At 34.6% G+C, this 27,418-nt stretch overlaps 2 protein-coding genes and 1 long non-coding RNA gene across 5 annotated transcripts; 1 reads left to right on the plus strand and 2 right to left on the minus strand.

Moving 5' to 3' along the window:
- On the minus strand, positions 1-1,686 carry LOC130727544 (F-box/FBD/LRR-repeat protein At4g26340-like). Its single transcript, XM_057578698.1, has 3 exons — positions 822-1,686; positions 568-735; positions 1-480 (listed from the first exon to the last, which is right to left on the minus strand). The coding sequence occupies exons 1-3, from the start codon at positions 1,539-1,541 to the stop codon at positions 190-192; spliced, it is 1,179 nt and encodes a 392-aa protein (XP_057434681.1). The 5' UTR covers positions 1,542-1,686; the 3' UTR covers positions 1-189.
- A 15,602-nt stretch (positions 1,687-17,288) lies between these two features.
- On the minus strand, positions 17,289-19,138 carry LOC130732193 (uncharacterized). Of its 3 annotated transcripts, XR_009016960.1 has the most exons (4): positions 18,875-19,132; positions 18,586-18,762; positions 18,304-18,349; positions 17,293-17,926 (listed from the first exon to the last, which is right to left on the minus strand). It is a non-coding gene; the product is annotated as an uncharacterized LOC130732193 (long non-coding RNA). The 3 variants fall into 3 exon arrangements; XR_009016962.1 differs by having other exon boundaries at positions 17,289-17,917; positions 18,586-19,138; XR_009016961.1 differs by having other exon boundaries at positions 17,291-17,926; positions 18,586-19,136.
- A 1,720-nt stretch (positions 19,139-20,858) lies between these two features.
- LOC130727545 (TOM1-like protein 9) lies at positions 20,859-27,022 on the plus strand. Its single transcript, XM_057578699.1, has 10 exons — positions 20,859-21,127; positions 22,335-22,413; positions 22,842-22,940; positions 23,036-23,149; positions 23,380-23,540; positions 24,195-24,276; positions 24,409-24,494; positions 24,664-24,861; positions 25,538-26,019; positions 26,222-27,022. Exons 1-10 carry the CDS (start codon positions 21,027-21,029, stop codon positions 26,794-26,796), a joined length of 1,977 nt encoding a protein of 658 aa, XP_057434682.1. The 5' UTR covers positions 20,859-21,026; the 3' UTR covers positions 26,797-27,022.
- Positions 27,023-27,418: the final 396 nt, after the last annotated feature.

The following is a 27,418-nucleotide window of genomic DNA, read 5'->3' on the forward strand; positions in this document are numbered from 1 at the left end:
TATGAACAAACAACTATGTGACTATGCTTGTATGAGAGAGACCATGGAGATTTGCACAAGATAAGACATACAATTTCCTCACACTTCAGCAGTATATCTCAAATTTACAAGAAATTATCAGTAAATAGCCAGTTAACTAATTTAAAAATTAAGACAAGGTCCATATCCTTTTGCGTAGCTAGTTTGTTATCATTTAAAGAAAAGTTTACACGATGATGAGCGCCTCATGCATGAGGATAATTTTGTTAAATTCTTAAGCTTTCTTCTTTGCTTTTCAGCAGTGCTACTGCATATTGACATCCTCTTTAAAACCCTTCCATTCCGCATAATATATCTTGCAAATTGAAACTCACCTTTTGTGCCTCGATAATCATTTAAATAGCATTCTTTAAGGTGTCGTAGAATGCATTTAGGAACATGTAGTGGGTATTGCCCAAATCCTACTTCGTACTCACCAAGACCGTATTCATGAAACTTTGGCTGTTAACAATACACAAAAAATTAAGTAAATAAATGGAAACATGTGAGATGTGACAAAGATATTGAATCCTAAGCCTCTAAGCAAACCTGGCTAATGACGAGAGTTTGAAGCTTGGGGCAATGCGTGAGAAATTCCACTACCTCAAACCAATCTTCATTAAAGTTGGCATAGACGATTTCAACATGGGTTAAATTGTGAAACATGTCTATACGTTCACCATAACGATGTCCATGCCCAGGGAGATGATAACAATCCTGCATGAGTTACAATAACTAGAAATCAAATATCCCATTTTCTTTAAGAATATAAATGAATGATGGATAGACCAGGACCACAATACCTGGTCTATCCGCAAAAACTTGACATTGTTAATCACTTCCACTATAGGATATCCTTCTGAAATATGTGCTCTGACCAACTTGGGTAAAGTTTTAAACTTCCTGCGAGTCGAATAAATGGCATAACACAAATCCCTTTCAAACAAATCTTCAAGAACCGGACATCCGAATAGAAGCTCAGCGAGACATCCAAGTTTTCGGAAATGCAATTCTTGTAAATGCAGGACTTTAAGCAATGGAAGATCAACAGAGGAAATGGGTGTCAAATCTAACCCCTGCAACTTGAGAACCACGAGAGTTCTGCAACTGAAGATGGAAGACCAGTTGATGGGTTTAACAGGGGTTTCAGAAAATGGGAGCGAGATTTCAAGGTGCTCGATTCGGCGCTGCAATACAGCATTAACCCACACGATGACATGGGAAGGGTTGTCGAAGTGTCGGGATTGAGAACTGATGCGGAATTTTGTGATGGGTTGGGTGAAATCTCGGGAGAGAAGAACAGCGTACACGAATTGAATGAAGCTGGAATAAACCTCTTTGGTTCTTCCAAGATAGGCGTCGTCGTCGAAGTCGAGAGCGGTGGTTGAACGCCATAGTGGCTTCCACCTCTTGGAGAGAACGGTGGTGGCAACCGCTTGCTTGGTTGGGAGAAAACTGAGAATGTGGCAGAGGATTGCGTCTGGTAAGTTGCTAATTCTATCGTTCGTCTTCATCTTCTTCATCTTAAGCTCACATATCAACCATGAAACGACATTTGAGTGATGGATTTGTGGAAATTGGAATCTAGGGTTTCGCCATTTGCAGTGATAGTGAGCTGACTCTGAGGGTTTGATGTTGAAGTGAATAGATTCGCAGTAGAAACTAAACGTGAAAGAGATGTGGATTTATGCCGTTCACTACTAGATTTCACACCCCTATTTTCGGATTTTTAAGTTCTGAATTAATTTTGAAATATTAGAATTTACATTCCGAGATTAATTCGGGATTTACATATCCAACCGTGCAAAATACAATGTGACATCTTACTTTTAAGTGTGAAAAATACTCCAGATTTTTAAGTTCCAAAATATTTCGGAAATTAAATTTCCGAAAGTGTTTTAAGTGGGGTGACATTTCTAATGGGTGAGGTTTCAAATCTAATCCCCGAAAGAGATGATAGTTTTAGAAGGATTAAATACATTTTTAGTCGCTGTAGTTATTTTTTTTAAGCAAAAGCACCACGACCAATGCGGTCATGCCTAATACATCCGCTCGAAGGAAAGCAACTAGCCCCGGAGGAACATCTCCACCCAGATAACATCAAAAAAGTTATAAATTAAATTAGCAACAAAATTAGCGGTCTGATTACCAGTTCGACGAACAATGAAAAAGAGAAATAATTAAAGTAGACACTAGGGCTCTACAATCCCTAAGAACAGTAGCAAAATAAGACACATTATAACTTGGGTTTTGTCAAATCTTAAACAGTACTTGACAATCGGTCTAAAAAATAACACACCTAAAACTAAGATCAATAGCTACCCGATTAGCCCATCTGAAACAAAGTGTTTCCACCATTAGAGGAGATGATGTGTTTAGTTTTTGTTCGTAACTAAGAATTAAATTAAACTCACATTATTAATTAAAAAAGAAAACCTTAAATCCAAATTCAAGAACCCTAATCCCCAAATTAAAAATTAATGATGAATTCATCACTCAATCGCCCGGGTGTTCTCTACCCCATTTTCTTATTTGGTTTGTTTCAATTTTAAATTTCATTAATTCATTATCCAAATAATAGGTCACAAGCACGAACAGAACCCAAATTCAAGTGAGTTGATGACTCATTGTGTTAATGTGAAGAAAGACCCAAATTCACCTAGTAACCGTAGTAACCGAGGCTCTGTTTGGAAGAACTTAGAGCTTATCTGATAGCATAAGTGTTTGTGTAAGTGTTTGGGAGAGCCTATGCAAAGAGTTTATATTTATATATAGTTTATTTTCAATTTATTTCAATAGTTTTTTAAAAATAACTTATGAATAAGTGCTTATGTCATAAGTATTTATGGTCGCTTATGACCATAAGCGCTTAATTAAGTTGTTTTCTCAAACTGAGAAAATGGATCGGCTGCCCTTAGGCTAGTAGTCTATTTTTCATTTATTCTATGGTTAATGGTCAAATTAGTCCTTGAGTTTGTAAGTGAGTTTGATTTTAGTCCCTCTGACGAAAAATGACGTTTAGTGGTGGTCAAAAACCTCTAGTAATTGTATAAATAACCGCCACTAAACGTTCACTTTTGTTACGAACTCAGGGATTAATTTGACCATTAACCCTTTATTCTATTAGAAAATGGACTGATAGATACACTGTGGTCTTTTATTTTATTTTTTTATAGGCAAATGTTAGTGGTTAGTTGTTAGTAAGTTAGAAAATTCCTTCAAATTTCCCTTCCAGGATTCGAACCCTGGACCTTCCCCTCCCCAACTCTGGACCTTCCCTCTCCTGTCTTAGCGGAGGCCATGAGCATGCGGTACTGGACATTGCAGTTGGCTATTGACTTGGGCTTTTGACGGATTTGTGTGGAGACGGATTGTCTTCAACTTTTCAGTTCTCGGCAAGGGAGGAAGGAAGGTCTTATCTTAGCTCTATTTTTAGAGATTGTCGTTTATTACTTTCGAGTTTTGATTATTTACTGTTTCTTTTGTTAGACGCACGGGTAATACTGTGGCAGACTTTTTAGCTCGGGATGCCGAAACCTATGCTAATTTAGTGTGGGCGGAGGAAGTTCCTGATGAAAATGTTGGGAGCTCCTCGAGAGCTGAGTCTCCCCTATGCCTGCTGCTCGCGTTTTTGCTGCTGTGTGGAGTAGACCACAGCAAAACGTGTTCAAGCTTAACTTTGATGGGTCTTGGCTGGTTGATCGCGCGACGGGACTGGGTGGTGTCGCTAGGAACCAGCATGGCGAAGTAATGGCGGCAACGACGACCTTTCCGGTGGATGCTCCTTCCTCGTTAATGGCTGAAGCAATTGCTTTTAGATGGTGCCTCTCACTTGCTGCAGACTTATTTTTCCAAGATATTGAAGTAGAAACAGTTTGTCTCCAACTTTTTGAAGCTTGTAACAAGTCTATGCAGGGAGCATCTTATTTTATTTCCATTCTAAAGGATTGTAAGGATTTGGTTTTATCTTTTACTAACTTTTGTTTGTCTTTTGTTAAATGATCCGGAAATTCTGTAGCTGATTTCTTAGTTAAGAATTCTTCAGGGTACCCCCAACTGTGTTTGGATTGAGGAGGTCCCCCGGATTGTGTTGGTTTGATTGAGTCTGATGTAACAGCTTCTATTAATTTTTAATACATGTTCCACTTTATATATATATATATATATATATATATATATTATATATAAATATATATATATATGTGTGGACGTGCCACGTAGGCTTTATGGGACATTAAGCAATTTTGTCGGAGCTTTCTCTGGTAGGGACTAAAAGTGACATATTTCTCAACCTACAGCACATGAACTAAACTAATATGACATTTAAGTATTTAACCCAACATATTTCATCATCTCCCAACCTATAACAAAAAACCTGCATTGCTAAAGACCTAAATAAAACCAGCATTGCTGATATTGATTACCCTCTACCTTCAAATGCAATTTTGCACAATATCTTCTTTCTGGGACTTGACAACTACTATTTCCATGCGAAAGATGAAGGATGCAACAAAATACAATCAATCTGGAAACTTTATTGGTGAATTCTCTCATGAGTCAGCTGTTGCCTGATTAAATCATGTTTGAGCTTATTTTCTTATCTTTTATAACAAAAGCAGGCCAGTGAAGATAATTTTACTCCACCCTAATCAACTTATCAACCCATAGAATAATATCTAAATAAATATAAAATTTATACTCCATGTATCTTAAATATTATTAATCTACCGAACACTAAAGTAATTTAATCCAAACTTTGCACCAACCCAGATAAATAAATAGTTAAAATTGGAAACAATATATTCCTCCAACTCTCCAATATTTGGAGAGGAAACAAAAAAGACTATATGCACACAACCTCTAATATTTTCCTTATTATTTTCAGGCCACAATCAAATAAGGGAAAAAAGCATTCACTGTCATTTTTTCATATTCTTCTCATATTTTCCGCCCTTCTCTTTTTTTAATGCTGGATCTGGCATAGGCTAAAAGAATTAAATGGGCGTCCTTTTCTTTTGTCGCGGAATAAAATGACGATGGCAATAGTGACATGGTGGAGTCTCCAATGAAAAACACTACGATAAACATATCAATGTCGTGTTTTCCAGAATCATACTACAAATAAAATGTATAAGAACTTGAAAGTATTCTATGGGATCGTTTGGCCCAACTTATTTTAGACTTAAAAGCTACTTTTAAGTTAAAGATAAAAACAAGAGCTTTTAAAAAAAGGCAGAAGCTGTTTGTCAAATTTTATTTTTATACAACTTAAAAGCTACTTTTAAGTTAAAAGCTGTTTGGTAAAACTATTTTACAAAGTTTCATAAAGACATGCAGAACATAGATGATATATTTGGCAGAAAGCATGGAGTGAGCACACCCGCATGGTCCAAATTGCAAAACAGCTCAATCCATAATATAACTATGCCCATCTACACCCAAACCCCCCTCATCAACAGTCAGAATAAAGAACCTCACGCCTCATAACCAAGAGACCACAAGAAAGATATGACAGAAAGCTTTCCATGGACACAAGACACAAAGATAATGAGTACATACAAGAAGTCCAAGAAGAAAACTAAACAGAAAAAATACATTTTTTTTGAAAGGCCAAGTAATATGTATATAAATAAAAGTAGAGATACAATAGGAGGTTGGCACTAGGGGTGCCCACATCCCTTACAAGAAACAGAGATCAGAACCATGAAACAAGAGAAACAAGAATCCACCAATCCTAAACCCTTGGTGATGAACTCCTTACACAGTACAACCAAAGACAAAAAGGCTGCTCTAACATTAAAAAGTCCAACAAGTAGCAGCATAGGACACGAGGATGGCAAGGTAGGAAAGAAACCAACACCAAGCAGCTTTGAGGACAGCTAACAGAACCGGGGCAAGAGGGACTAGCAGCAAAAAAACCCAGTAGGAAAATTACCAAGATATAGCAGCCCCCAAACAAACACTAGGACTAGTTTCCCACTCATAGAAAGAAGCCTTAAAATTGTTCTGTTTACACTTAACCTTTGGTTTCACACATGATAAATTTAATCATTTTTTAATTATAGCCCCTTCCCCTTATGCAGCAAACCCAAAATCCTATCTTAATCATTATCTAACCCACCCACGTATAACAATGGCAATTTAACCCCACCCACGGCCACGTATAACAATGGAATTTAAGAATTTCATAACAAATCTGATTCTTGTACATATTTGTGTATATATTAGTATATGATTAATTGTTGGTTCATGTATAGATTATATAAATATTCAGAATCGGTTGAATCAGAGTACGCATGTAAGACCTAATGGAACTCAGAAAACCAAATATTAAGACATTCATATTAACATCACCACACACAGAGAGTAGAAATCAGTGATTAAATCCATGAATTTCAGAAAGAGATCAAAATAGAAGATAGTTAACGGTACCTGAGTGGCTGAGTGTGTGCAAAATTCAAAACCACGAGTCTGTAGAGGAAGGCGATATAGGAAACAGCCAGGGTTCCAAGAGGAAGAAGATGGAGAAAAACCACGATAAACCCACGTAAACCACTACAGATACAAATAAGTTAGGCCAAAAGAGAAGCTCCTTTTTTTCAAAGCTCCTCTCAATGCCTTTTTCTAAAAAGTTACTTTTATCATATTTCTTCAGTAAAAATAAGTAACTTTTAAGTCAAAGAAATTTTAATGAAATCTGTTTGGCCCAACTTTACCTTAAAAGTGACTTTTAAGTCAAAAATAAGTTGGGCCAAACACTACCTATATATAATAAATATTTTACTGTATTACTTTTAGATCAGTTTTTTAATGGTGGAATTTTTTATGGAGCAGTTTAGCACTTAGCAATTAAGGCATATATAATATAAGTCACTTTATCTGATTAATGCATGATACAAAATAATTTAAAACAACTTATACTAAGAGAGCACAGTGTATGTTTTATATTTTTTTAAGGAATGGAAGTGCATGTATTTTATATATACAATATTTACATTTGCATATTTTATTGTTTATTAACAAAAATATTTTCTTCCTTATTAATACTTAAAATTAAATATTATTTGTTTTGAAAGTGGAATTAATACTTAAATAGTTGATTTTTTTTAAAGTTTAGTTGATATTAAATTATTAATTAAACATAGTGATGTATTTATAAACTATTACTCAAATAATTATAATCGATAAACTAACTTACAAAATTTCAAAACTAAAGTTTTTTTTTTCGAAAAAAATGCAATCTATATCTCTCTTTGTTATACATAATTTTTTGACTATTACATTAATATTAATTTGACTTTGGACATTTTTTTTAATATTATATACACACAGTTTAATCAATACAATGGCTTCTCAAACGAGCGGATAATATATGCCGTGTTGCTTTGAAAAGGTGACTGAATTGGATAAGACATGTTTTTTTTTAATGCATCGTGCAGTGGTAGTAACTACAAAGTTAAAGTAAAAAAAAAAAAAAAACTACAAAGTTTTTTGAGAATTTGACTCTGGATATACTTTGTGTTATTGATCTAGAGAGATTTAAATATGAAGATTTGACTCTTAGGTTTTTCTCTCGAACAATGGAAATTTACTTTCTTACTTACTTGAAGAAGAATTGACTTAGATAAAAATTTAGCTCAGTTTCTTATTTCTGAAAATCTTCAAGTCCTCATTTTTTACTTTAAGTGCTTATAGAGTTTGTTGATAGCCGTTGGAGCGTGTAGAGCATCTTGAGTACTAGCCGTTGGATCAAACGGTCTTTTCGTCAGGTGCATTAAATGCACTGTGTCCTTTGCACTTGACTTTCCCATTAAGGATATTAGAGAGCTTTCAAATTGAATATCTGGCGGATGATCAAATTGCTTGGACGATTCTGGCACAGTTTGTCCTGAAGCTTTGACTGTGCTTGTATAGATGATCCTTGATTCTTTGACTTCTCTTGTCTTGTACGAATTGTCTTTCATATTGATCTGCCTTCTCTTCTCTTGTCAGGCGATCTGGTTGGTTTGACTTTCTTTGCTTGTATAGTTTGTCTTGAGTGTCTTATGACTTTGATCTCTCTGCTACATGTATGGCACATCTTCTGACATTGTCTTGTACTTTATCATCAAACGATGGGGATGTGAAGCAAAAAGGTTATTTCCTGAAATATAATTTGCATGAAATATTTAACCATTCACTTATGCTCTTGAAATTTTTTATCATTCAAAATATGATAAATGATGTATTCATCGTTTGAACTTAACACTTTCAGTGAAGGTGACTAACATTATCTCTTTCCCTTTGGCAATATCTTTAGCTAATGATCTTTGTTTTTGTTTTGTTTGTTTTGAAACTGATTACTTGTTACTTTTAAATTTGTGTTGGAAGGAGGTTTTAAACGGTGGTTTTTTATCTTAACATGATTGTTAAGAACTGACATGATCTATTCCTAAGTTTTGAGTTTGTTGATTTTACTTTTGTTCCTATAGCAGTGACATAGCGTTGCAATTTATTTAGCTAATAAGGTTTTAAATTTTTCTAACTCTAGTTGGGCTAGGAGGCTCTCCTTAGATTAGATTATTTTATTCGAACATGATGTAAAGGTTTTTGTGCCTATTTCTTCTTCTTAATTAATGAAGTTCTCTTAAAAAAACTGTCAAAGTCATCCTCATTTTTATTATATAAGTATAAAAGAATATGAGAAATGTAATGTAAAGAAAGTATTAAAATAATGCTATGAAGAAGAATTAGAAGAGAAAGAAATATTAAAAAAGAATATATTTTTTTAATAAAATATATTAATAAAACGACCAAATGGTAATAGAAATCATGACAATATTGCACCAAAATAATTCTCATTAATCATGGAGTTCTATGAGTTGGACTCTCAAAAAAAGAAGATGCATATTATTGTTATGATTAATGTCTAAGGATCGATTCCTAACGGATGCAACTTATATTTCCGATGTACAAAAAAAAATTGTTATGAGTAACATCAATCACATTTTTATGCTCTCCTTAACTGTATAGTCACATATTGTAAGACCCTAACCTTATGGTTAATGTTATTTATTCGAAATAAATAATAAGTGTGGAATATTTGTGATTTATATTTCCTTGGTTGAAGTGTGATTTTGGCTTACAATGTGTGAGATATTATTATTTAGAATAATAATATTTGGGTGATAGAAAATAATTATTTGTAAGGTCAAGGACTTCGAGATAAAGTGATTTTGGGTTGCTTGGAGGCCAAGAATGGTACCATGGCCGAGTTTGATGAGGAGGGAAGGAGAGGAGACTTGTTTGTTGACTTGGTTTGCTTGAGTTAAGGGGATTATTGGGGGTTATGTCTCCTAGTTAAATGAAAATCAGATTGTGGAAGGAATAAAGGAGAAAATGATGAGCAATTAATGCATTGTCCCTTTTCAAATTGAAAAATTTTGTGAAGGCTTGGGAGAGGTGTGTGAGGCCGCGGGTTTGTGGGCAAAAAAGGGAAAGGGTTTTCAGTTTTTGAGAGACCAAAAGGGCTGAGTTAGAAGCATAATTCCACACACTCATTCTCATCACACAATCAGAAAAAGAAAGAAAGAAAGAAAGAAAGAGAAGGATCAAGGGAGAAAGAAGAAGACCAAGCAAAGGCTGAGAGGAGCAGCAAGGAGAGGGTGTCTTCATTCATCTTTTTCATCACCTTTCTATCATCCTTTCACACCAAAAGCTAAGGTAAGGGTGGATCTAGTGGGTAGAGTCTAGGATCATACATGATGAAGGTTTCATGATTTGCATGACTATGATTTGAGTTTTGTGTTGGTTGATGATGTATGAGGTTGTATGAGGGTTGAGGGTAGATCATATGCCTTATGGACTTGATATTTGTTGTTTTAAACCATGATCAAAAGTTGATGCCATGATCACATGCAATTGACACCAAAGTTAAAAACTTTGCCATGTTCTTGCCTAGATCAAAAGTTGATGCCATGATCACATGCAATTGACACCAAAGTTAACAACTTTGCCATGTTCTTGCCTAGATCAAATTCCTTGATGAATCATATGCTTAAGAATGATTATGTTGATGATTAACATGATAAGTTGCTTGCTGTATGTTGGCCTAGAGGATGGCCAAAATGTTTAAAAAAAAAAGAGAGAAGCCCTAGAGCATGTAGTGCTCTCGGCCATGCCCAAATTTTAGGGTTTTGGTGGGTTTTTCTCTTAGTCTTTGTGCTAGTGGTGATTGTTAACTACTGCTGGAATTTCATCACATTTGTGAGGCATGAATGATGTTAAGGATAAGATGTTGATGTATATCATATGACCCTATGTCCTTATGTATGTAATCCATGATTATTTGCTAAATTTGGCTTGATTTTCACATGATTTAGCATGAAAGTTGATGTATGTTCAGTTATGGATTTTTGGGAGAATATGTTGGATATTGTTGGCTGGACATTGGCTTGTGAGGTTGAAATGGAAGAAAGGAAAAGTTTTGAAAACCCTTGAGCCCTTTTAGGGTTCGGCCGAGCCACCTTTATGGTTGTCGGCGAGTTTTCTTTCTTTCAATTCATGCACAAGTTTATGTGATGGTTAGATTGATGAATCTGCCATGATTTAAGTAGTGGTGTACATGAAGATATGTCTATGTGATTTGATATAGCTTATATGTTACCGGACTGAGATATTGCCAAAAGGGTCGCTCATCCAGCTGTAATTCCTATTGACGTTGTGATTATTTCTTGTCGTTTATGTTTCATTGTTCGTTGTTGAAATTGTTAAGACTCTAATTTGACATATTAGAGCCATGAACAAAGAGAATTGAGAACTTAATCGCTTGCAAGTAAAATGAGAATGTAAATGGAACATAGGTCTGGTTATGACTATGGACCATGAGAACGATGGTGCCGTTAGAGACAAACGGTTACTTGCACGCGAGGGTGTTTGTGGGTTGTATTGTGTGTCCCCACGTGATGAGTTTGACTATGGTCTCCTCGAGATTATGGGTTGTACTGAGTGTCCCCATGTGACATGGGTTGTACTAAGTGTCCCCTTGTGATTGTTCATCTGCGGATGATCGTGATTTGGCCAAGGTGTTGAGGTGGTTGTGTGAATGGTGAGGACGTTAGTCTAACTGAACTTAGGTGACTAACTGAGATGAGACTTATAGTTTCCCATTTAAATCTTGTTATTTATGAGAAATATGATTGTTATATGTTGAACATGAGATCTGACCTTGTTTATGTGTTATGTGTTATTCTGGGGGGGGGGGGTAGATGGTGAAGATCAAGAGCTCAGTGACCTCATGGACGATCGATCTTCCTGATCAAGGGAAGGACAACGCCTGACAGACCGACTCTAGCCAGGTACGTCGCTTGTACGTCGGCAGTGCTACGATCACCGGACGCGACCGACACAGAAACATCATCGAGACTCAGAACATGGAGTGGGGCAAGGTGAAGATGTCATTTGCGACTTGCCGCTTTCTGCACCCTGGTGATGAGAGCTCCGACTCGAACTCTCCACAATTGGCTGACGTAGATGAGGATCATTCCGAGCATGCGGAGGTTGCTGCCCCACCGTCCGTTGCTGAAGCTGCTATACTAGTGGAGGCAGAGACGAAGGGTAACTGTGCTGAGCCAGAAGTCAAGGTCCCAGTGAAGAAGCGGCAGAGACTTTGTGGGTGGCTTGAGGAGTGATTGATGTTTGTTTTGTTGGGGTCGAGTGACACGTAGTTCTGAACTATCATGTACTAAATTTATTTTTCATAGATTATTTGATGTATCTTGGTTTTGGGCCTTAGCCCGTGGTTTTGGATTATGTATTGTTGGATTATTACTTTTAATTAAAAGTGTTGTTTATTTCAGAAATTGGTATTGTTATTTATTCCGCAAGTTAAATTGATAAGGTTTTCTAGAGTTTCACAATAATTGAACTTTTGTCATTAATACAAGATTAGTAAGTGAATCGACGAAAACTCTTTACGATAATTGGTTAATTTGTTACTGTGTGACACTCGAGAAATCGGGGCGTTACACATATCTATACAACTTCAAAATACCTTTCATTTGAGTGTGATAACGGTTCATTCATATATCCACTCGCATAAAAGTCTTACCTTGAGTCGTTTATTGTCTTTACCTTCTCATTACACCGACGATCGCCCTCCGCCCTCGTTGCCTATGGGTGTCACAAAAGACACCTAGCAACAACTCTCCAACCCAACTAGGATTGATGTAAAAGCTACATTTTTTACTAGTTAATACGCAACACAATTACCAAAACGACGAATAAGGGAAAAATAAAAATAATCAAAACCTGAAAGCTAAATCTTTACAATAAAAAAATAAAGTATGAGTTGCTCGCCTCATACAACACCAAACATTAAAAAACTACAAACAATTTTATATCGAAAGTCGAAACACAAATTACTCTCTTGTTATAATTTTTTTTACATATTTGGAAAGTGATTAAGTGTGTGAGGTTTCAAATCCGGAGATGCCAAACGTGAATTAAGAAATCTAAAAGCAATTATTTCTTGCTTATGAACACGTGGATCATGCCAAATGTGAAACCTAAATGAGTTTTCCAAATATATTCTAATTCTTTTTTTTTTCATCGGAAAAATAAATTGTACCCATCAAGGATTGATCCCTAGACCTTCCTCACCCAACTCATATGTCTCATAACTATTATTACTTGAGCTATCATTCGGGCCATACCCTAACTCTTTTACGATAATTGCTTGACAATATTTGAAAATTAACAATATTTAAATTTTCTATTTTTTATTTTTTATCTCTCTTACATAGATGTGGTCATGTGGTGGAATGAATGTGATTATCTCATTATTTTTCTTAATTTTTTTTGATTGACTATATACTAGACGATGCCAATTGCCAACCTTGTTCTGAGTCAGGTGCGGTGTGCAACTGAGCGTTCAATTCTATGCCCCCGCTTTGGTCGGCGTCGAAGGATCGGGGAGAATCACCCTTCAAAAGTAACACGTGTCCTATCATTATTGGCGCGTGACATTATTTTCACTTCCAACTAGTATACTGACCCGTGCCATGCACGGGAAATTTTTTCACAAAAATTTAAAAGTTAGTTATGAAATAAAATCACATAATTAACGTTAAGGAATTATTGAAATTTAATATAAAAAAATTCAAAAATATATAAAGTATTGTTAATTTAAAGAAATTTTCACTTTAACATTATAAAATGACTAAAGATATATCGAAGTGTATTTTTCCTAAAGATAATCAAATCTCAAATATTAATTATCGTGTATTTTTTTAATGTTTTTATATCAGTCAAGTTTTTTTTCGAAAGTAAAAGCAATATAATTATATATATCTAAAAGGAATGATAACAAAGCTCATAAAAGAGCAAAAGGGAGAAGATGATTAGTACAGCTAAAAGCTAATCATGAAAAAACTAAGAGCAATCCCTATGAATGAAAACCCAAAATATCCCAGCAAAGGCACCAAAACAACCAAAGAAACCCCTATGAACAAAAGACCTACAATTAACCCAAGAGAGACCAGCCACTCTACATCATCTAAGCTCGAGAGATTTGATGTTATTTGTTGTGCCTTGAAGAGAAACTTCATCAGAGCAATCATAACACATCCCTAGACGTTTCCCCATGGCCAAAGTCGATCTCGCCCTCGTCATAACGCCAGGCGGACTCTTGGGCCTTTGCGAGTCAAACAACACCAACTGATTATCCGAGGAACCCAAAACACCCTTACTTGAAACTGAATCAGAGGGCAAGTCAAATCCACCCCAACAACCATGGTGTTTACTTTCCTGGGTAGCTCACGGGGGTGAGGAACATACTCAACAGGGAAGCAACCTATATCAGTCAAGTTACATATGGTTATATCATTAATGGTTTATTTTGTACATCGGAAAGATAAATTGCACCCTCCAGGAATCGATCTCTGGACCTTCCATCGCAACCAATATGTCCCCAACTCTTACCACTTGAACTATCATTTGGGGACATACCATTAATGTTTAGAATCTTCCACGTCTTATATTTACTATCAAGTTATTTTAAATTTATATATATTTACTCTTAAAATTATTTAAATTTTTTGAAAAAATTAATGAAATTATATTATAATTCCTTTATTATGAATTTTAAATTGAAAAACATTTTTAGGTAAAGACACCCCTTGGATATGCATAGTGAGTATAAAGTAGTTTTACACTGACAACCAATCACAGTATGACATATAGGAGAATCTGTTACATTTGTTTTTTATTTTAATTAAAATAAAAATATATTTTCTGATTTTGCGGAATTCGATTGAATGTTTTTGTAAACAAACTTTACACTAACGGTAATACTCTTTTAATCACATTTCTTCTTTAAAAAAAATTATATTTCTAATCCTTTCATGACCTTTATATTATCATACATTAATATTTTTTTTTGTTTAAATATGAATTATTTTGATGTAAAAATCTCTCCCCAACTTTTTACTGATTATCATAATTTTATATATATTCATTTCAAAAATTATTGAAAAAATTACAAAAAGTATTCATGTAGTATTATATTTTTTTTTTTTGCTTTTTTTTGAATATAAAATTATTTTTATGTAAAATATCGCTCCCCATATGTGAGTTTTTTACCATATCATTTTTCTTGGTACATTGGAAAGATAAATTGCACCCACCAGGAATCGATCATTGAACCTCCCCTACCCAACTCATATGTCCCCTAACTCCTACCACTTGAGCTATCCTACGGAGACTTTTACCATACCATTTAACAAAACATAAAATATACTATATCAATATTAATATTTTTCTAATCATTCTATAACATATTTTCATTATCAATTTTTTTACCATTTTAGATATTCACTCTTAAATTTATCTAAAGAATACTGAAATTGTATTAAAAAAACATGAGTTTTAAATTTAAAAAAATTTCATGTAATTGTTCTTCTCGTGAGAGATTTTAATATATATTACGCCTGCGTCATACCACGTCAGCATCCGTTAGGTGATTCAGTAGATAATGGATGGAAAGTGAAGGCAAGAGATGAAACTTCAGTATTATTTTTCATTTAGGGGTGTTTTCGAAAGAAATTTTTTTAGAAGAGTCTAAACCAAAAAATCTTAATTCTAGAGGGACCAAAACCATATTTCAGCCTAGATTAAATATGAAAATAGTTTCATGTAAATACCTTGACATTTGAACAAAAATGCAAGTAGACTATATATATATGTATCAATGTTTATATTCCTCGTATGAACTATTTTGATGATTAATTTTTTATATATTTACTCTAAAAGGTATTTAAACAACTATGGATAAATGCTTTAATTATATTAAACATTTAGTAGTTTTGACATGTAAAAAAAGACATGTAAAATGTTCATCCTGTTAGTTTTTTATTTTCATTCTGAAATGTTCCTCAAATGTAAATTATTCATTCTCGTGGATTCTATTTTATTTTTATAGTTTTTATATCCGTTAGGGTTGTCTAATTAACTATGAGAAAGTTTGAGTTAAATAACTCATATTCCAATCACATTAAAGATAAGTGAGTTAACATCTCTATATTTTATTTATTAATTTATTTATAAAAATTATATTGGTATATTAAGTTGTGGATTAGTCACCCACATGGATCATTTAGATAACTCCATACCAGTTAAGTTACATGTGATTATATATTTAATGTTTTCTAATCGCCGTACAACGTAATTTCACTATCAAACTATCATACTTTTAATATATCTACTCCTAAAATTGTTTAAACATTTTTAAAATTTTCTAAAATTATATTATAAACTATTTTTATAAAACCCAACTTCTACCACGTCCACCGTATCCATAAGAGAATGACACCTAAAGAAGAACAACTTCAAAGTCAAATGAGAATGATTCTGTCTAATTTGAGCCTTCAAACCCCTAAGCATCAGTTTCCCTGAGCTCCTAGGATGCAGTCTTAATTCCTTGCCCACCAACCAAACACTCTTCGCCCTAGTTGTAACCCCATCATCTCTTGGAATTAACTCAAGAAAATCCCGGAGCGGCTTTTCGTTCTTGTTATGTCTCCCTTTTGGAGGACCATGTTTCAATCTGCTAGTCCCCAAAATTGAAAGAGGAGTCATCTCCAAATTTATTACACCCTCCCCCATACATCTCTTTCTACTTTCATCTCCAAATTTATTATACCCTCCAATACATCTATTTCTACTTGGTTTGACGACGTCACCCTCCACAGCACCATCATCAAAATGATGGTTTTCTTTAAAATATTAGTTTTCCACAGCATCATCATCAAAATGATGGTTTTCTTTAAAATATTAGTTTTAATATGAAAACATTTTCAAGTAAAATATCATCCATTGTAGCTTTTTTTAGGTAAAATATTGTATGTAACAAAATGAGAATAAATCACGACTGTTAGATCATTCATGGATGATCCATATTAAAACATGAAGTCATGAGACTTTTTAAAAAATTCACACATAACTTTTAAGTGATAACATGATTACTAATTTAATTTAATCTGAACCATTCATGATTGGATATATCGGTCATGATTAATTCTCACTTTCTCGCATAAAATCGCATTTCTCATAAAATCACATTTCTATAAGATACATTTATATAGGCATTAGAAATATAATTTTTTTTGAAATGCATTAGAAATACAATTAGGTACAAATTTGAATGAAGTTAGACACACATTCAATTAGTTTCCAAATTGAAGTTAAACGATTGTTATAATTAGTTACCCCGATTTCTGTAATTGTTATATTCTTTTTTACTTTAAATAATGTGTGGTTTATTGAGTGTTAGTTTTCTTGTGGGGAAGCATATTTTAAAGCTAAATGTGTTGTTGTCCTGAATCCTCCATATATCATCATACCTATTTTCTTTACTGAACTGTTACAAATATAAAGCAAATTCTGGAAATCCAACTGGTATTTGAATGTGACAATAAAATTGAAATCCAACTTCTTAGTAGGAGCATGTTAAATACTCCAAAGAAATGCAATTTTTTCAAGGTATGTTTCACTTAACTTCCTCTCTTTGAAAATAACAACGAAAATGTTTTAAAGGAACATTCTTAAATTAAAAAAAAGTGACTTGATACATGTAGAGTACAATTTTTGTTGGGTTAAAACTTAGAAATCATATTGTGCGCAGTCATCATAGTAATATGCAAGATATGCTTGCAAAATCCCAGTTTTGATATCCTGTACCACAGTAGTTTAAGTTGCCTACCAAATCTTAAAATTCTTTAATGAATTAATGAATAGCATGAAGTTATATTGTTCAAAAGTCAAAATTTAAGTGACAATCTTGAGATAAAATAAAGCCCAAACCAAAAATACAGAATTAAACTACCAAGCACTCGAAGTCTATTCAATATTCATTGAAGAGAGATTCGAGCAGCAGATAGCTTATTGGGCAGCAATGATAGATTGTTGACTACCCTCTACCATGAGGAAGAGATATCTATGTCTGGAAGCTACATACTGATATACCCTTATCCATGTCTGAAAATTGAGCAATACATTGCTTAAATTACAAAAGTTAATTTAATAAAAAAGCTAAGCTCACTATAGAAAATCGAAGGCCAAATTTTCTTTCATGATAGTCTTCAACAACTTAGGACTGCTCCCTGCAGCTCTTCATACAAATTCATAGCTAATCTAAACATCATCTTTGATGGGATGAGCCCAGACTCCTAATATCATTAACCTATGCAGCATCTGCAGCTTTTACAACTTCAATGCATAATGATAAACATAAAGCAGCACTGGGCTGCCTCCATCATTTCCAAGATCATGGCAACCATATTCTCTAGAAGGCTAACTTGTACACATTTCTGTCACATCTTCCCTTGTGAGTATTTCAAGTGGCTCTTCCATAAAAGAAAATAATCTGGAAAGGCTAAGAAATGAAGTAAAAAGTTCTTGTTAGCAAGTTTGAAAGCAAGCAAGTTGCCTGGAAGAAATCTTGAGCAAAATTAATACTCAGAGTGCAGAACAAACAAAGTATATATGTATATACTAAACTTAGCAAAGTTCTTGTTACTGAATCAAGAACCATAATCATTCAATCCTCTTGCTTCTCTACATAACTTCCACCAATTATTATGCACTATCCCATCTTGCCAAATTTCAAAAGAAAGTCCCTTTAGTTAGGTGCTTCATTACGTTTTTTTTTTCAATTCAAAGACAATGTAGAAGAACCTTGCACCATGACTCAGATATCATAATCTTAAACTAACTATATGGTAATTTTATTTAATAAAACTTGTCACTTACCCAAAGCATGTATCATCTACTCCTCTTTGGCCAATCTCTACATCACCTGAAATAAGTTCAAACTTAAATGAGTTGTAGACAAAAGGAAAGGAGAACATGTGAACAAAAATATAGTATAAAAAATGGATAAAATAACAGAGAACCACTTTTCATATCACCAGCCATCAACTCATCAATACCATTATCTAGCTATATCCTTCTATTTCAATTCAAAAGAAGCAGGAATCATATGAGGATAAGGAGGAACAAATACTTTCCGAAGCAAGTAAAAATGAATACAACCTTTCAGGTAGTGTAGCCTCCTCTAACACGGTCATAGATTCAGATTCATTATATAATAACTTTAGTACTCTTGCCTACAAACCCTGCTGCCTCACCCGTTAGATGAAACCACCAATCTCTCTTATGCAGGCTCCATCTCCAATCTCCATATCCTTCACGAAATCCGGCCAGCCATCCCTCCAAAAATAAGATTTAATCAACGAAAAATGAGATGAAAACAAATGGTTAAGAGAAGGTAGAGGAAAAAGACAAATTAAACTGGGTTGAGAGTTGCAATTGAATAGCTTACTTCTTTTCAAACAAATCTTTAATGTTAGATGAAACCCCCCAATCTATCTGATTCAGGCTCCATCTTGAATTGAACAATTTCAAATTTCAAATTTCAAATAGATATCATATTGAGCAAACTATAGGGTTCATAGAGGCATCATGTGTATTAGGTAGGGGTGCAGATGGTAGAAAGAAGCAGTTGTTAGTCTTCTAAAGCAAAGCACGTAAGGTTAATGGTTGCAGTACGAATTACGAAACGCACAAAGCAACCGTGATATTTAGCAGAATTTTCTCTCTCTTAGTTGATTGGTTGTTGTGGGCAGTTTGGGTAAACCGATAAAAATATATTTTAAAAAACAATTCACAGCATTTAATGCAATTACCAATTCTTATAAATTCAAAATTTTAAAAAGCAATATAAACATGTTGATTGGCTCCCATGGACAGTTAGAGGTAAAGTAGAGAATGATAGCCTAAACCTAGATTTAAAAAGCTGTTTATTATTTTATTTTATTTTTAAATACAGCATGGAAATATTGCAACACATGCTCAAGAGTAACCACGTGTTCAACTCCAATCTTTGCTAAAAATAGTAATAAGAATTTCTTTTAGAATTTTTTTTAATATTTCTGCATACGTGGCGCAAGATTGGGGTGTGGTTCCAATAGTATGATGTGGCAAACTTTCCTTCTAATGGGTTCTCTTTTTATTTATATTGAGATTTTATTTTTAAATACAGCATGGAAATATTGCAACACATGCTCAAGAGTAACCACGTGTTCAACTCCAATCTTTGCTAAAAATAGTAATAAGAATTTCTTTTAGAATTTTTTTTAATATTTCTGCATACGTGGCGCAAGATTGGGGTGTGGTTCCAATAGTATGATGTGGCAAACTTTCCTTCTAATGGGTTCTCTTTTTATTTATATTGAGATATTGAGATATTGAGATGTGGCAAACTTTCCTTCTAATGGGTTCTCTTTTTATTTATATTGAGATTTTATTTTTAAATACAGCATGGAAATATTGCAACACATGCTCAAGAGTAACCACGTGTTCAACTCCAATCTTTGCTAAAAATAGTAATAAGAATTTCTTTTAGAATTTTTTTTAATATTTCTGCATACGTGGCGCAAGATTGGGGTGTGGTTCCAATAGTATGATGTGGCAAACTTTCCTTCTAATGAGTTCTCTTTTTATTTATATTGAGATATTGAGATATTGAGATGTGGCAAACTTTCCTTCTAATGGGTTCTCTTTTTATTTATATTGAGATTTTATTTTTAAATACAGCATGGAAATATTGCAACACATGCTCAAGAGTAACCACGTGTTCAACTCCAATCTTTGCTAAAAATAGTAATAAGAATTTCTTTTAGAATTTTTTTTAATATTTCTGCATACGTGGCGCAAGATTGGGGTGTGGTTCCAATAGTATGATGTGGCAAACTTTCCTTCTAATGGGTTCTCTTTTTATTTATATTGAGATATTGAGATATTGAGATGTGGCAAACTTTCCTTCTAATGGGTTCTCTTTTTATTTATATTGAGATTTTATTTTTAAATACAGCATGGAAATATTGCAACACATGCTCAAGAGTAACCACGTGTTCAACTCCAATCTTTGCTAAAAATAGTAATAAGAATTTCTTTTAGAATTTTTTTTAATATTTCTGCATACGTGGCGCAAGATTGGGGTGTGGTTCCAATAGTATGATGTGGCAAACTTTCCTTCTAATGGGTTCTCTTTTTATTTATATTGAGATTTTTTTTAATATTTCTGCATACGTGGCGCAAGATTGGGGTGTGGTTCCAATAGTATGATGTGGCAAACTTTCCTTCTAATGGGTTCTCTTTTTATTTATATTGAGATTTATATTGAGATTTATATTGAGATTGAGATTGAGATATTGAGATTGAGATATTGAGATGAGATGAGATTGAGATATTGAGATGAGATGAGATATTGAGATTCTACCCTTTCAATTTTTCTTCCTCAACGGAATTCAATTTAGCATCTTCGTGGTGGAAAGAGAGAGAGAGAGAGACAGATAGAGAGAGAGAGAGAGAGAGAGAGACCGTTACTTTTCATCTCATCTCTGCTGTATCGCCGGAATTGCAGTTCGATCTCGCCGGAAAACTACCGATCCTCTCGTCGCCGCCGAGCAGCGATGGTGAATCCCTTGGTGGAGCGTGCCACAAGCGACATGCTCATCGGTCCTGACTGGGCTTTGAACATCGAGATCTGTGATATACTCAATCGTGACCCTGCGTATGCATTCATTCTACCTTCCAATTCTCCATTCTCTTTACCTCTAATCATGTGCAATTTCTTCATCTTCCTTTCCGTTTGGTATTTCGATCGAATAGTTCTCTGGTTTTCACTTTTTCTGGCAAAAATATGAACAAAATTCAACGGCTGAGGTTTTTGGTTTTGATGCTATGTTATGAATGAATTCTGATTTTGAGTTATAGAGTGGAATTAGTGTCTATAGCTGAATATTGCTCTTCGATGTTGTGATTTTACTTTTGCATAGCCAATTGAAGTAAAAGCAAAAACTAGGAATGAGAAATCTCGAGCTGGGTTCAGAGTTGGATTGGACCTTGGTTTCACTCTTTGACTTGGTGATCGGGGGTTCAGTAATGGTTTACAACAGTGTTGTCAAACAGCGGCGCTATAGCGTAGCGCTCTGAGGGCTCACTGCTATTCGCTATTTGGAGTTATTTACCACTTTGAGGGCTTGACATAATCGATTTTTAGCTTTCCGTTATTTTCCGTGATCTGATTAACAACACTGGTTTACAAGGATTATTTGATTAGTTAGAGAATAGGTATAGTGGATGGCTATTATGGATTCTGCAAATTTGCCCCTTCAGTGGCCACTTTAACTTTCAAGTGGGAGTAGATTTTCTCGAATAAAATTTACACATGACATGTCATATAATAGTTTAGTCTATCTCTTTCGTTATCATAGTCGTAAACTTTGATGAAGCTCTATTTAGTGGATGCTTGGAAATTCTTTTACAATTGATTTGAGCGAGAATCAATTGTGGGGAGAAACTTCTGCGCGCTGGTTTCAGAATCGATTGTGAGGCAATAGAATAAACGTGCTATTATTTGTTGCTTAGGAAGAGCTAGACACCATTTTGACATAGTCCTTACATAGTCATCTTAGAAGATTCATTCTCGTCGCGAGTTCCCTTTTATTATGGAACATCATGGCCTTCTAGGAACTAATGGTTCTGTGTTTGTGCCCATTCAATCATGTTATGAAATTTTTAAAACCCATATTGTTTATATCTTTTGCTATTGGGAGAAGTGGGTGGTGTATCTCAATGAATATAGATTTGGAACTGGTTTTCTCTCTCTTTTCTAATGAATATAAATGTTTAACTGGAATTTTATGTATAATTTTGGATTTTTGCTTCTTGGTTTGTACTTCCAGAGTTTGAGAATTCGGTTTGGTTATTTATTTCAGGCAATCAAAGGATGTTGTTAAAGGCTTAAAGAAGCGGATTGGAAGTAGAAGTTCTAAAGTTCAACTTCTTGCACTAACTGTAAGCTCAGATACTTCATTGTAAACTTTTTCAACTCAGTTCTTAAAATTGTTCAAGCTGCTTTTTTATTTAAGGTTTCTCTCCGTTTAAATAAAATGGACATTCCACTTAAAATTATCATAAATATGGAGAGACATTGATTTCCGTTGCAATTCATAGGCTATATGTGGTTGAGTTGAAGGGGGTTGCATCATTTTGTTAGATTTAAATTGCAAGCAATAAAAACCACCAAATTTGATTAAAACTGCAATTTCTGTGCTATGTTGTCTTAGTGTTAGGGTTTGTCTCAAGATACCTTGTAGCTGTTTAAATTAGGTTTGTTTGGATAAGGTAGTAAGAACTCTAGTTTGGATATAATGAACATTTCTGTATCATCTTTAACAATTAGAAAAGCTGATTTGTTTTTTAATTGGTTGGGTATATTCTAGCTTCTTGAGACAATCATAAAGAATTGTGGGGACATTGTCCACATGCATGTTGCAGAGAGAGATGTTCTTCATGAGATGGTGAAAATAGTAAAGAAGAAGGTATTCATATTTCTAAATGTTTTCATATCCTTCTTATTTTATGCCCGTTTTTATCGTGTAAAGTATGTTAATGATATCTGTCATACCAATTGTAGCCTGATCCCCGTGTCAGAGAGAAGATAATGATTCTCATAGATACTTGGCAAGAAGCTTTTGGTGGGCCAAGAGCAAGATATCCACAATATTATGCTGCGTACCAGGAACTACTGGTATGTTTACTTAGTTATTTGCATTGAGATATTTTATACCAAGTATTTCCTGTCCACTTTTCATCATGAGCTGGGAGGGAAACAGTTCATAAGAGAAGCCTTTAGCACGTTTCTTTCAGTCTTAATGCTCTCATCTTGAGAGTGAATGGTTGCTCTCAGAATATTTGCATAAACCTTTTTAAATTTAATTTGTTTGTCTAGTTTTTTCTATAACGGATTTGTTTGTTCAGCATTCTGGGGCAGTATTCCCTCAGAGATCCGAGCAATCTGCACCTGTATTCACACCACTCCAAACACAACCATTAACATCATACCCTCAAAATATACGAGACTCTGATGCTCAGCCACACACAGCCGAGTCCTCGGCAGAGTCTGAGTTTCCAACGCTAAGGTACATTTCTAACTCATACTACCTTCAGATCTTTCTTTGATGGAATGTGTTAGTATACACAATTTTAGCATAGTCTAGTGTATAACTGTTAGATTATACAAAGTATCTTATAATATCTTTATCTTATCCTAGAGTATCTTTAGATTATCTCCTCGGAATATCTTATAATAGCTATATCTTATCCCAGAGTGTCTTAGATTTTTTCTTAGCATTAGTTTCCATATTAGATTAAAAGTCTAATATTATTATAAATAAGAGTTAATAATATAACCATTTTAGTTTAAGAGGCTAATATATCACATAATAATAAAATTATAAAACCATTTTATTCTTTCTCTTCTCTGAGGGAATATTTGACAATCTTTATAAAACGCAGTGACACACTATTTGACAATCTTTATAAAATGCTTTTGTCTTGTGAATTTCACAGTGGTGCCACCAAACATAGATTTTCCCTGGTTTTTTAGTCGGGCACAAAATTTACCCAATAATAAACATTGTTTTAAAGAGTTTGTCTAATAGCACATTGCTAGCTTTTGTCTCACTATTATTATGATGATTGATGATGGTAAACCACAGGTAATTATGTGGTACAGGTTACCATGGGTAGTTATGCGATGATTTGTTTAAATTGAACTTTCTGTTGCATTGCAGTTTGTCTGAAATTCAGAACGCACGTGGTATTATGGATGTTCTTGCAGAAATGCTCAGTGCTATTGAGCCTGGTAACAAAGAAGTAAGTTGAACTTTCAAAATATAATGTAGATGAATAAAATATTATTTTGTGAAGCATAAGGCTTTTATCAATAAAGCTACTGATTCTGGTGAACATGTAAATTTCATGTATGACCTTTACTTCTATTTTCAGGGGCTTCGGCAGGAGGTTATTGTTGATTTAGTGGAGCAATGTCGAACATACAAGCAGAGAGTGGTGCACCTCGTTAATTCAACATCGTAAGGCCAGATGTCCGTTTTCATGATATTATGAGATAAAAATGGCCATAATATCATATTCTTTACATGTTTGATTAGTTTAATTGTATTCTTAATAAATTTTCTTATTTAAATCCAAAGGAAAAAAGCCAAGTTATTATTTATGGTGTGTTCTTGTCTACTTTTCCAGGGATGAGTCGCTGCTATGCCAAGGACTAGCTCTGAATGATGATCTGCAGCGTGTACTGGCAAAACATGAATCCATTGCTTCAGGAACTCCTGGTCAAAATCATACTGAGAAACTGAATCCTGCACCTCCTGGAGCTCTTATAGATGTTGGTGGTCCCTTGGTTGATACTGGAGATACTAGTAAACAATCTGATGAGAGGTAGCCCACTGTCTATTGTTGCTCTATTGCTCTGCATTCATTGACATAGGATTAGGATGCTATCAGTCTTGCCCAATTAAAATTCAAAAAAATCATTTTCACCATATTGGAATCCATGTAATTCATTTATGTTTACTATTTTTTTTGACACAGTGAATTTTATAATTCATAATAAATTCTGACTATATGTGCCAACTGTATCCTGGAAACTTGTTTATATTGTTTCTAATGGATGTTTTTGTTCCGTTAGGAATATAATTGAAAATGAATTTTTGGTCGTTGGCTTTAAAGATAAGGCTTTGCAAAGTTCTGTGCTGCTGTGCTATAATGCTATTATTTACATTTGCAATAGAATCAAGAAAGAGAGTCTATGGGTTCTTAGGTTTCTGTCATTGTTCACATTTGCATGTGGGAGTGTTATTACTTATTTGCCACTATCAGAGAGTCTCTGTTTATGTATTTCACTTAATACACCAGTAATTTGTTGATGAATCTCTTGTTTTCGATGAACTGGGTCATAGGCTTAGTTTTTGTGGCAGACATGCATATTTTATTGTTTCATTATGAAAATCCAGAATTTGATTGGTGGACCAAATCAATTCCAAGTTGACTTAACCTGTCTAGTACCTTTTGGATTTCTGGTTATATGGCTCCTCACTTAAATATCTTTTTGTAGGTCTCCTTCTGGTGCTGAAGGAGGGTCTCAAACATTGAATCAGTTATTGCTTCCTGCACCTCCTACATCAAATGGTTCAGCTCCCCCCATTAAGATTGATCCCAAATTGGACCTGCTCAGTGGTGACGACTATAACTCACCAAAAGCAGACAATTCACTTGCTCTCGTTCCTGTTGGACAACAACAGCCTGCAAGTCCTATGTCTCAGCAGAATGCCCTGGTTCTTTTTGATATGTTTTCAAATGGAAGCAATGCGCCTTCTGTCAATAACCAGCCAACTAATGTTGCTGTGCCGAACAGTCCATTAAGCCCCCAATTTCAACAGCAGCAAACTTTCATTTCTCAAGGTGTATACTACCCCAATGGAAGTATGCCAAGTGTGGGGTCACCTCAGTTTGAGCAATCACCATATGCACAAAGCACTGGTCCTGCCTGGAATGGCCAGGCTGCACAGCAGCAACAGCCACCTTCACCAGTCAATGGTGAGCTTAATTCTTCTTTACATCTAATTCCTGTTTGTCTCAAATCCTTTGCAATTGCATTCTCTTCTGTTTAGTAGTCTCTTTAAGAAATTCTAGTTTCTGATCCCTGCTTTCGAGTTGGTTCATGGAAATTCATAGTTGTGCTCCCATATGTTGGACACTTCTGCATCGTTCACTTTCCCCTCCTTTTCCTGTTATACAGGTGCACAAAGTGGTGGGTCATTCCCACCACCACCCTGGGAAGCTCAAGCCGCAGAAAACGGTAGTCCGGTTGCCGGCAATCAATACCCACAACCACTGCAGGTCACTCAAATGGTTGTGACACATGTACAAGGTGCTCCCCTTCCTCAGGGACCTCAAGCAATGGGGTATGACCAGGCTGTTGGAATGTACATGCAGCAACCAAATGCTAGCCATATGTCAGCAATGAATAACCAAGTTCAAAGTAATCAATTTGGCATGCACCCTCAGTATGCTCAGGGTGTAGCAGCTTCTCCCTATATGGGTATGGTTCCACATCAAATGCAGAATGGTCCTGTGGCTCATCCCATGTATGCTCAACAGATGTATGGCAACCAATACATGGGAGGATATGGCTATGGTCAACAACCACAACAAGGGGTTCAATATGTTGAGCAGCAAATGTATGGTTTATCTATGAGTGATGATAGAAATTCCTCATATGTGCCACCGAAGAAGCCTTCCAAGCCAGAGGATAAGTTATTTGGAGACCTTGTTGACATGGCAAAAGTGAAACCAAAACCTACTCCCCCGTAGAACTGTGATTTGGTTTGCATTTTTCACTTGTTTGCCAACTCTTGTCCTCTTTTTTTTTTTCTTCTTTATTCTTTTCATTTTACTTTCACGTATATTATTATATGTATATTTTTTTGTTACTGTCCCATATTGTGTTGCTCGTCTGGAAATTGGTTTTAGATTATGTACATTTGTTATAGAGAAAACACTGAAACGTGAAAGTAAAAAACTTGGTTTGGCTAGAGCATACTATAGTGTTTGTCCAATTTGGGATAATAAAAGCTTCTTTCAGATTGAACTTTTAAAAAATTAGTGATAATAAATTTATTCGACTTATTTCTCCTAAAATAACATATGTGCCGGAAATGCTTGATGAAAAATAAAGAAAATATGATGAACTGTACTCATTCTTATTGGTTATATAATTAATAGATAGGCTTAAATACTCTGGAGGTCCCCGAAATTGTCTCCCGTACGAAAATAAGTTCCTAAATTTTTTTTTTCGATTTCGGATCCCTGGAAATTTTTTTTAATCAGAATAAGTCCCTACTCGTGTTTCCAGCTTATGTGGCTTAATTTTTGCTGAGTCAATATCTCAACGTGGCTTTTTGATTTATTTTAAATACACATGGATTAAAAAGTA

The sequence above is a fragment of the Lotus japonicus genome, chromosome 1, assembly GCF_012489685.1.
Source record: "Lotus japonicus ecotype B-129 chromosome 1, LjGifu_v1.2".
NCBI lineage: Eukaryota > Viridiplantae > Streptophyta > Magnoliopsida > Fabales > Fabaceae > Lotus > Lotus japonicus.